General features: G+C 43.2%; 1 protein-coding gene across 17 annotated transcripts in view; it reads left to right on the top strand.

Annotated features, from left to right (window-relative positions):
- Positions 1–9,207, top strand: part of ST3GAL5 (ST3 beta-galactoside alpha-2,3-sialyltransferase 5) — a 50,140-nt gene extending 40,933 nt beyond the window's left edge. For 12 of the 17 annotated variants that reach the window (XM_009442597.4, XM_009442598.5, XM_063788827.1 and 9 more), the window contains 4 exons: positions 145–488; positions 1,783–1,969; positions 3,794–3,952; positions 7,964–9,207. In XM_009442597.4, coding sequence (XP_009440872.1) covers positions 145–488; positions 1,783–1,969; positions 3,794–3,952; positions 7,964–8,212 — 939 coding nt within the window. In that variant the 3' untranslated portion in view covers positions 8,213–9,207. Of the gene's footprint in view, positions 1–144; positions 489–827; positions 967–1,782; positions 1,970–3,793; positions 3,953–7,963 lie in introns of those variants that run through there. The other 5 variants (XM_009442600.3, XM_063788824.1, XM_063788825.1 and 2 more) reach the window with 3 other exon arrangements.
- Positions 9,208–11,563: the final 2,356 nt, after the last annotated feature.

The raw sequence follows: 11,563 nt of genomic DNA on the forward strand, positions 1-11,563 counted from the left end.
TCTAAAAAGCAAATATTCTGTGTTAAAAGACAGTAATCAACACGGGAGCTACATCAGACATCATAGGACAAATTGTCATCTAGAAGAGTATATTTTTAATGCAGGAGAGTTTTTAAAACCCAGATTGGTGTGATTTCATTCCAGAGAGCTCAGACATATGCTCAGCAAGTCTTGCAGAAGGAATGTCGTCCCAAGTTTGCCAAGACATCAATGGCGCTGTTATTTGAGCACAGGTATAGCGTGGACTTACTCCCTTTTGTGCAGAAGGCCCCCAAAGACAGTGAAGCTGAGTCCAAGTACGATCCTCCTTTTGGGTTCCGGAAGTTCTCCAGTAAAGTCCAGACCCTCTTGGAACTCTTGCCAGAGCACGACCTCCCTGAACACTTGAAAGCCAAGACCTGTCGGCGCTGTGTGGTTATTGGAAGCGGAGGAATACTGCACGGATTAGAACTGGGCCACACCCTGAACCAGTTCGATGTTGTGATAAGGTACATTGGTTTTTTTGTTTGTTTGTTTACTTATTTTTATTGTTTTTATTTTATTTTATTTTTTGAGGCAGGGTCTCACTCCTGTCGTCCAGGCTGGAGTGCAGTGGTGTGATCTCGGCTCACTGCAGCCTCAACTTCCCAGGCTCAGGAGATCCTCCCACCGCAGCCTCCCCAGTAGCTGGGACCCCAGGCACACACCACGCATGGCTAATTTTTTATATTTTTAGTAGAGATGGGGTTTCTCCGAATTGCCCAGACTGGGGTACATCGCTTTTAAAACCAACCTTTCTCCTCTAGAACTCAGTGCACTGCTCTTGGTCAGTGTGGCTCCAGGAACAGTGAGGGACGCAGGAAGCTCTTCACAGTCCCTGCCCACAAGGGACTTAACGTTTGAGAAGTTGAAACAAAAACACAAAATGGTTGGATGCTCCAAACTGTCATACTGACCCTAAGTTGGAGGAGCATGCTGCCGGCTACAGTAAGTGGCAGAACCTTATCAGAGGAAGTGAGATTTGGAAGGTGGGTAGATTCAAGTAAAACAGCAAAGGACCACAACTCCCAGACAGGGGCAAGAAGAGGACACAGCAAGAGACTTGAGTCAATGAGGGGCCTGGCTTCTGGAGAAGGGGCTTGGGGCCAGTGAGTCCTGGAAGGCAGTGCTGGCTGGGACATGGAAGACACACAGAGAAGTTCAGACTCACCATGATAGCCAATAGGCAGTCATCCTAGATTCTTTTTTGGTTTCACTGTTTAAAAATTGTTTTCTGGCCAGGCGCAGTGGCTCATGCCTATAATCCCAGCACTTTGGGAGGCCAAGGCAGGAGGATCGCTTGAGCTCAGGAGTTCAAGACCAGCCTGGGCAACATAGAGACAGCTTGTCCCTACAAAAAATCAAAAAGTCAGCCAGGCATGGTGGACTAGATTTTCCCTTCTGATTCCTTTTTTGAAATTCTGGCAAGAACTAACATCTGAGCACAATGGAAAATTTCCGAGGATATTTTACTGGCACCCAGAGAAAGTCCCAAATGTAATATGCTTAGATTGAGTAAAAATATTAGGGCTACATGAAATTGCTTGACATTCAGGGATTAGATACAAGTGTTCGCTCAAGTACTAAAGGCTGCATTCCTCGAAATCCTAGAAAGACAGAGCTGGGAGGGGAGATGAGGCTGCAAACCATGCACTCATTCTTAGTCATAAGAAGACGTGGAGGACATGACATGGATACTGCCTGGTGTACAGAGATGGTTGATGGCCTGCTTTGTCAGTGTCTTTGTCCTTTTTATTTAAATAGGTTAAACAGTGCACCAGTTGAGGGATATTCAGAACATGTTGGAAATAAAACTACTATAAGGATGACTTATCCAGAGGGCGCACCACTGTCTGACCTTGAATATTATTCCAATGACTTATTTGTTGCTGTTTTATTTAAGAGTGTTGATTTCAACTGGCTTCAAGCAATGGTAAAAAATGAAACCCTGGTAAGCACTAATACTTCTATTAAATCTGCCTTAGTAAAAAGTGAAGGAGTCTTACTTAGTTGTAATTATAGCCTTTTATTTTTAAACACGCAGAGCAGAATGCATACTTATGTGTTGTCTTTCAAATGATGATCACTCTCTTTGTAGAAACCCCTCAGCAATTCTTTTTCTTTGGGGATGGAGTCTCATTCTGTTGTCCAGGCTAGAGGGCTGGAGTGCGGTGGTGCAGTCTTGGCTCTCTGCAGCCTCCGCATCCCAGGTTCAAGCGATTCTCCTGCCTCAGCCTCCCGAGTAGCTAGGATTACAGGCGCCTGCCACCATGCCCAGTTAATTTTTGTATTTTTAATAGAGATGGGGTTTCACCATGTTGGCCAGGCTGGTCTCAAACTCCTGACCTCAGGAGATCCACCCGCCTCAGCCTCCAAAAGTGCTGGGATTACAAACATGAGCCACTGCACCTGGCCCTCTTCCAGTGGTTCTTGTACATGGGCAGGTTGGAGAATTCCTGGTAGAGACAATGGTGAGGGTGTTTATAATTTAAACTGAACAAATACTAGGAGCTAGTGGGAGATTTGTTGGGTGCGGTCTCCGCACCGGCACTTCCTCAGTGCTTTTGATTTCATGGGTGAAATTTCACACTCCTAAGAGACAAATGAGACCCTGCCCACCCAGTTGAAATCGGAAAGTACCATACAGTGGGAGTATTTTTCCTTTTGGTGGCGTGAATGGAGTGAGATGGTTATAAAGAGGCCCTGCTGCAGTTGTGTCAATCCAGGAGTGGGTGCTTTCCTCCTATGTCTGTGTACAGCTGTACACTCTGCATGGATGGGCCAGACCTAATTAAGAGTCACATGAAAATGGTGATCATTGCTTAATGGGAATATCCAGATTGTGACCAAAATTGCTGTTACTGAGGTTGTTCACCCACCTTGTTCTCCAGACATGAACTTGCATAGCTTTTGGCTAGTTCCAGAAATTAGACTTACTTAGATGGATATAAGCCTTTTTGAGGGTATTCAAAAGAATATAAAAATCAAGGAATACTCTAAAGAGCTCCAAAAATGCTTTGGTCAGTGGTTCCCCTGTTGGAATAAATTCATGGCATTCCAGAAGGGCAGCTATGGAGGAGATGGCCCTCACTTGGTCATATTCCTTTTGTCTTTATTGGTCACATTACTTTATAGTCTCACCCATTATATTCAAATACATTTCAGAGGTCAGCTGTCGAGGAGTGTATGCACATATATAGACATATGCACAAACTAGCTGTCTGTGAAACTAATGGGACGTATTCAACTTTTCACGTAAACTCCATGTGATGACAAATTTGTATTTCCAAAGCTGATTCTATATCAGTCATCATGGTCTTCTGGACTTTCTATCGGGCAGAAGTTCTAGTTGGAAGATGAAGCATATATGAAACGACTTCATGGGACTAGGAAATAGAGTAAGTGAGAGAGGATGCAAGGTGATGGCAGTTACAGCACTTAATAGCCTTAAATTGGACCTATTCACTTGGGCTTCCCTAGACAAAATGATAGCATTAGCACCACTGAGGAATGTCTACCTCAAACAAATACAAGCTGGTTCTGCAATTCATCTCTTTGTCCAGTGCCGCCTGTGTGAAGTGGCTATTTTAGAGTTACTTTTTTGAGTTGGAGAGCTGGATTTGCATAGCTTTTGCAATCTATAGGAGTAGATTGCTTCAGAAGGCAGTGCACAGGGCCACATGGGGTCACACCCACAGCCTTGGTCTGATGAGTGGGAATGCTTTCTCCCCTCCCCTAGAAGGATGACTAACAACTGCTTGCTTGCTTTCCTTAGCCATTCTGGGTACGACTCTTCTTTTGGAAGCAGGTGGCAGAAAAAATCCCACTGCAGCCAAAACATTTCAGGATTTTGAATCCAGTTATCATCAAAGAGACTGCCTTTGACATCCTTCAGTACTCAGAGCCTCAGTCAAGGTTCTGGGGCCGAGATAAGGTATTTTTATTGCTACTCAAAGTTAATCATTCCTTGTTTGAGGGGAGATGTGTACAAATTTCACTTTGGCTCAACTGTATACCCAGAAGCATCTCCAGTGGAGAAACCCAGCCTGTGATTAGATGCTCCATGTGTGTTTACCACTCTGCACTTGGCTGCAGGGCTCCTCATTGTTTAATTGGCCTTCTCTCCAGTGACTCTTCTCTTTAGTGTAGGCAGCACATTAACACTTGAATCACTGAGGTACTATTTAAGGTATTCTTACTCCAGGACTCCATATAACTGCAGGACACTGAAAGGCACTTTCATGATCTGAAAAGTTATTTACATTTTATTTTTTAATTTTTTAAAAATTTAAAAAATTTTGTACCCCAGAGAAAAGTCATATTTACATTTTCACTCTGTGGGCCATTCAGGTGAGTATTGATTTTTATCATCACTTTGTAGGTGATAGTTATAAAAGTTAATCCTCAAGAACAGTGTTTTTCAGTTAATGCCTGGGTCTCATCTCAGACATTCTAATTGTTTTGTGTTTTAAGATTTTCTGAATTCCCTGGACGATTTTTATTTTGCAGCCTAATTTGGGAACTTTGTGCTCTAGGCTGTTTATTGCAGTAGAGATTCTTTACCTGCAATTAGCAAGTGCTGCCACCAGGGGCATGGGGGTGTGCATGCCTTTATTACTTGCGGCTTCTTGATCTGAATAACTTGACTGGTGTCTTTAAAACTTAAGACCTGTGTGGAAATTATCACATGTACAATGAGAATAAACACTCTCAGAATACAAAGAGCTCTTACTAAATCAAAGAGAAAAAGATGAACCAATAGAAAATGGGCAAAAAATAGGAATAGACATTTCACAAAAGAAGAATTAAAATAGCCAAAGAATACATGTAAAAATGTTCAACTTTACCAATAATCAAATAAAAGCAAATTAGAGCCACAATAGTATTTTTGCCCATTTTCTTAGCAAAGACTTAAAAGTTTGATAATGTCCTTGTTTGGCAGGAATGTAGGTAGAATGATCAGCTGGCACTTTTTCTGGAGGATATTTTGGCAATATTAAACCATTTTAAATATGAATCATCTCTGACCCACCAATTTTATACTAAAAACATGATTACAAGGAAATTAGAGAAATTTGCAAAGATGGATATTCTAGGATGTACACTATAGCATTAACAGCAGAGGACTAAAAACAGCCTAAATGTTCATTATTATGGGATTGTTTAAACAAATTATGATAAAGTCAATGCAGTATTGTCTGTTAAGGATGAAGAAGATAGGAAAACACCTCCATAGTATATTAAGTGAGAAAATAAAGATACAAAACACTAGGCTGGGCGCGGTTGCAGACGCCTGTAATCCCAGCACTTTGGGAGGCTGAGGCGGGCAGATCACCTGAGGTCAGGAGTTCGAGACCAGCCTGACCAACATGGAGAAACCCTGTCTCTACTAAAAATAAAATTAGCCAGGCATGGTGGCGCGTGCCTGTAACCTCAGCTACTTGGGAGGCTGAGGCAGGAGAATCGCTTGAACCTGGGAGGCGGAGGTTGTAATGAGCCGAGATCGCCCCATTGCACTCCAGCCTGGGCAACAAGAGTGAAACTCCATCTTAAAAAAAAAAAAAAAAAAAAGATACAGAACACTTTAACAATAAAAGTATGTGTTTAGTATAAAAGCTTGGAAATAGACACCAGCCTGTGAAGAATGCTCTTCTTCAGAGGGGAAGTCTGTAGAAGACTTCTACTTTCTGCTTTATAATCTGTCTGTTAGTTGAACTGAATATTTTCCTATTTTTATAATTGATAAAATGGCGTTTTTCTTTTGGATAAAAACAGTAACTTAAAAGAGGACTTCTGATCTAAAGTTGCAGTATCAGAAACTTCCTCATGTATATGTCCTTCCAGCAGATGAAGAAGCCTGTTGAGCAGTAGGAGACGTGATCTCAAAGGGCATGCTATAGAGATGACATGCTTTGGGGAGTTTTTCATCGGTTTTTTAGTTCTCTCCATATATCACCCCAATGGACAGTTGATTTCACACACTCCTTCCACAAACATTGAATATTCCCTGTGTGACAAGATGGTCACTGGGGGTACATGGTTGGAGAAGACAGAACAACGCCTAGAGCCCTGGCTAAACAGGAGGAAAGTGTCCTTTGTGTTAATTTCTCTTGGTTTCTATTTCCAAGCATGCAGAATGGCTGTTGAGTTCCTTTTTAACAGGTGAGGTTGGCTTTGAGAGGTAGATGCATCAAGGAGCAGGAAGCAGATTTTAACAAATGATGGCTTCAGTAGATGTTCCCTAATCCCACCTGAATCTGTGAACTCTGGAGGGTCCACTGTTGTTCCACTTTACAAAAAAGAAGAGTTATATTTATGGCAGCCACAAGCTCAACTAAGATGAATGAAAAGGGAGGCACATTTTTACATGAAAAACTATACAAAAGGATGCTAATAGTAAGAGTTATTAGTAGATTGGTGGCAGCCTTCGAGGAGGCCTAGTGAGCTGCAGGGCCTTCTGTATTCCTCCCTGTCCTGTGTACTGTTTTTACCCAAGGCTGGCATGGAGATCCAGAAAGCACGATGTCAGATTTGCACATTCCAGGAGGCAAGACAAGATGCCAGACATGAGGAGGGAGTGGGGACACCATCAGAATCTAGAAAGGTTTAGACAATGGAGATTCTAGGCCAAGGTCAGTAGGATACATTTTTAAAGGAGCAAATGTGGAAATATTTAATTCAGGACTAAAAATGTACTTGAGGCTAGACATGGTGGCCCATGGCTGTAATCCCAACACTTTGGGAAGCCAAGACGGGAGGATTGCTTGAGCCCAGGAGTTCGAGACCAGCCTGGGCAACATGGTGAAACCCTATTTCTACAAAAAAGTACAAAAAGTAGCTGGGCATGGTGGCACATGCCTGTAGTCCCAGCTACTCAGGAAGCTGAGGTGGGAGGATCACTTGAGCCTGTGAAGGTCAAGGCTGCAGTGAGCCGTGATCGCGCCACTGTACCCCAACCTGGGCAACAGAGTGAGACCGACGCTGTCTCAAAAAAAAAAAAACAAAATTTACTTGCCCAAACAGACGGTGGGAAGAAACTGGCTTAGCAGCTCTACATAGGGAAATGGCCTGGAAGTGCTATTTGCCAGCAAAGCCAATGGGGCCCTTAAGTGGGATGTAGCTGCTGGTGTGTGAACGCAGTCTTCTGCAGTGAGAACTGAGAATCCTCTGTTCTCAGGAAGGGATGGGCTCCAGAAACTGTGCCCTGGGAAGGACCGTGGAAGGTCCTGTGCCCTCCTCTCCCAGAGCAGACCTCATAGACATTTGTCATTGAGAGAGGAAGTAGGCTTTTTTTTTAATTTTTATTTTTTTTTAATGATTCTGGGCATCACATATAGGAAGGACCAGTGGGGTAGACATTTTAGAAGGAATACCTTTTTTTTTTTTTTTTTTTTTTTGAGACAGAGTCTTGCTCTGTCGCCAGGGTGGAGTGCAGTGGCTCGATCTCGGCTCACTGCAACCTCCACCTCCTGGGTTCAAGTGATTCTCCTGCCTCAGCCTCCTGAGTAGCTGGGACTACAGGCGTGTGCCACCACACCTGGCTAAATTTTGTATTTTTAGTAGAGACAGGGTTTCACCATATTGGCCAGGCTGGTCTCAAACTCTTGACCTCATGATCCGCCCACCTCGGCCTCCCAAAGTGCTGGGATTACAGGCGTGAGCCACCGCGCCCGGCCTAGAAGGGGAATACCTTTTAACTTGGTGTAAGAATTGTCAGGCTGCCCCTTGAAAGTGTGAACATCACAGACCATGTTTTAGAGCCTAGATTCCTGACTTAAATGGAGAGTTGGACTCTAAAGTTCATGATGTATAAAATTATGTGATGTATGAAATTGCAGCCCCCAATGTAGCTTTCATGACTCTGCATAGCATGTGTAATACCAGCAAAATGGTGACTTGTGCCAAAATTTTTTTTTACTTTTTGGTCTTCTTTTCCCTTTCTCAGAACGTCCCCACAATCGGTGTCATTGCCGTTGTCTTAGCCACACATCTGTGCGATGAAGTCAGTTTGGCGGGTTTTGGATATGACCTCAGTCAACCCAGAACACCTTTGCACTACTTCGACAATCAGTGCATGGCTGCTATGAACTTTCAGACCATGCATAATGTGACAACGGAAACCAAGTTCCTCTTAAAGCTGGTCAAAGAGGGAGTGGTGAAAGATCTCAGCGGAGGCATTGATCGTGAATTCTGAACATAGAAAACCTCAGTTGAAAATGCAACTCTAACTCTGAGAGCTGTTTTTGACAGCCTTCTTGATGTATTTCTCCATCCTGCAGATACTTTGAAGTGCAGCTGAAGTTTTTAACTTTTAATTTAAAAACACACAAAAAATTTTAGCTCTTCCCACTTTTTTTTCCCTATTTATTTGAGGTCAGTGTTTGTTTTTGCACACCATTTTGTATATGAAACTTAAGAATTGAATTGGAAAGACTTCTCAAAGAGAATTGTATGTAACGATGTTGTATTGATTTTTAAGAAAGTAATTTAATTTGTAAAACTTCTGTTCGTTTACACTGCACATTGAATACAGGTAACTAATTGGAAGGAGAGGGGAGGTCACTCTTTTGATGGTGGCCCTGAACCTCATTCTGGTTCCCTGCTGCGCTGCTTGGTGTGACCCACGGAGGATCCACTCCCAGGATGACGTGCTCCGTAGCTATGCTGCTGATACAGGGTCTGCGATACAGTGGCGTGAGGCCTGGGCTGGTCGGAGAAGGGCACAACCCTTCTCTGTTGGTCTGCCTTCTGCTGAAAGACTCAAGAACCAACCAGGGAAGCTGTCCTGGAGGTCCCTGGTCGGGGAGGGACATAGAATCTGTGACCTCTGACAACTGTGAAGCCACCCTGGGCTGCAGAAACCACAGTCTTCCCAGCAATTATTACAATTCTTGAATTCCTTGGGGATTTTTTACTGCCCTTTCAAAGCACTTAAGTGTTAGATCTAACGTGTTCCAGTGTCTGTCTGAGGTGACTTAAAAAATCAGAACAAAACTTCTATTATCCAGAGTCATGGGAGAGTACACCCTTTCCAGGAATAATGTTTTGGGAAACACTGAAATGAAATCTTCCCAGTATTATAAATTGTGTATCTAAAAAAAAGAAACTTTTCTGAATGCCTACCTGGCGGTGTATACCAGGCAGTGTGCCAGTTTAAAAAGATGAAAAAGAATAAAAACTTTTGAGGAACTCTCGTAGTCTGGTTAATTTGGGTGCTTATGTCTATGAATCTACCCAAAACCTCCTTCTTGGATGCTGCTGCTAGGTGGAGACCTCTCTGTGGCTGCCAGTAGTGAGGGACAGAGAATTAAGGCGCCTGGTCCTGCAAGCTGCTTGAGTCCAGACAACTGTGAACCCTTCTGGAGAGATGCTGGGTGTCGGTGGCTTCCTCCCCAAAGACAGGCTGCCCCTAGCTTCTGTCTCTTAATGGCTCTAGCCTCTGATATCAGAAGATCTGCTACTCTGTTCCCAGCCTGCCCCAGACTCGGCTGCCGCCATCGCTATTCTCCACTCTGTGGCTGCTCTTGTCACTAATGCTACCTCCCTCCATTTTCCCTTCCTGCAACTGCTTGTGCAGCCTCAGTGCAGCCTTGGCCCCTAGCCCATTCGAACGTCTTCCCATCTCCCTCCTCCTCACCATGTGCAGGGCCAGGAGTCAGGTCATAGCATTCAAAGCAGAGTCCCTTCAGTCTCCTGGGGTCTGGGATCCAGCTCAGAGTGGCCAGGAGAGCAAAAGTCATATTTCTCTCGTTTTGTGTCTTTACAAATAATTTTGTATGAATTTTATTTCCTACTCTATAAGCTACTGCTTGTTAAAGAGAAAATGTTTTAAGATTATCACCCATCAAATGAGTTTAGAAAATTGAGACTCTGGAAGATGGTCCACAGCTCCCTTGTGGCTCAGGTGGTGCTGGGCTTACACCACACAGCTCCACCCCTACATCCCTCAGGGGGTTATTGGAGAAGCCGGAACTTCCTCAGACAACGTTCTTAATGCTCGCCTCCTTGCTGGTATGAGGAGACTTGCCTACCTGCTTCTCAAGGCTGCTGGGATGTGTGGTGCTCAAAGCTTCCACTTGGTCAGCTTGCAGCAACTCTCAGGCCCGCTCCCATCCCCATCCCGCCTCCCTGTAAGGCCCTTCTTGCATCCTTAGGTTGCTTTGCTCATGTCTCTCAACTTTTACTTACTCAGGTGGTAAGTAGATACCCTAAAAAGGCATATTTTTGTAGACCTTTATTTATAGAGTCCACCAGCCAATAGGAGTTGGCTGGAGATCATTCTCAAGAACTTTTCACACTTTGGCATTCATTTGTTGGAAGTTGCATCTTCACTTCAGAGCTGTGCCCCCATTACTCCCCCACCCCACACACACACTTATGAAAACAGACCTTTGCTAGGTGCCTCTGGGTGTTCTAAAGTTGATCTCCAGTAACTGAGAATTCACTGCCACTCTAACAGCTTTGTATTGCATTCTAGACCTGCACACACACCCTCCGACATAAATGAAATCACTGGTTCTGAGGCAACTTAGGAAGACATACATGTTCTGTATTTTAACATACTTCTAGAACTTTGAGCTACAGAAAATTTCAGTTTTAGGGTTTTTTTATTTTAATTTTTGATTGATACATAGTGATGTACATATTTTGAGGGTCCATGTGATAATTTAATACATTTGTGTAATTATAAGGAGCAAATCTGTGTAACTGAGATATCTGTCACATTAAATATTTGTCTTTATGGTGGAAACATTTGAATTATTCTAGTGATTTTGAAATACACAGTAAATTATTGTAAACTATAGGCATTCTACTGACCTATCAAACACTGGTTGTTGTTTCTTTTATCAAACTGTATGTTTGTACCCATTAATCAACCTCTCTTCATTTCCCCCTACCCTTCTTGGCCTTTGGTAACTACCAGTCTACTCTCTATCTTCATGAGATCCACTTTTTTAGCTCCTACATAGGAATGAGAACATGTGATATTTGTCTTTCTGTGTTTGGCTTATTTCACTTAACATCACCTCCAGTTCCATCCATCTTGCTGCAGATAACATGATTTCAACCTTTTTATGGCAGAATAATATTCCATTGTGTATATATACCACATTGTCTTTATTCATTCACCCATTGATGGACGCTTAGGTTGGTTTCATGTTTTGGCTATGTGAATAGCGCTGCAATAAATATGGGAGTATAGATATATCTTCAATATGTCTTTTGTTTTGGATATTGATATGGTTTGGCTCTGTGTCCCCACCCAAATTCCATGTTGAATTTTACTCCCATAATTCCCATGTATTGTGGGAGGGACCCTGTGGGAGATCATTTGAATCATGGAGGCGGTTTCCGTCATACTGTTCCCATGGTAGTGCATAAGTCTCACAAGATCTGATGGTTTTATCAGGGGTTTCCACTTTTGCATCCTCCTCTCTTGCCACTGCCATGTAAGAAGTGCCTTTTACCTCCCACCTTGATTCTGAGGCCTCCCCAGCCATGTGGAAATGTAAGTCCAATTAAATCTCTTTTTGTTCACAGTCAT

Source organism: Pan troglodytes, chromosome 12 (genome assembly GCF_028858775.2).
Source record: "Pan troglodytes isolate AG18354 chromosome 12, NHGRI_mPanTro3-v2.0_pri, whole genome shotgun sequence".
Classification (NCBI taxonomy): Eukaryota; Metazoa; Chordata; class Mammalia; order Primates; family Hominidae; genus Pan; species Pan troglodytes.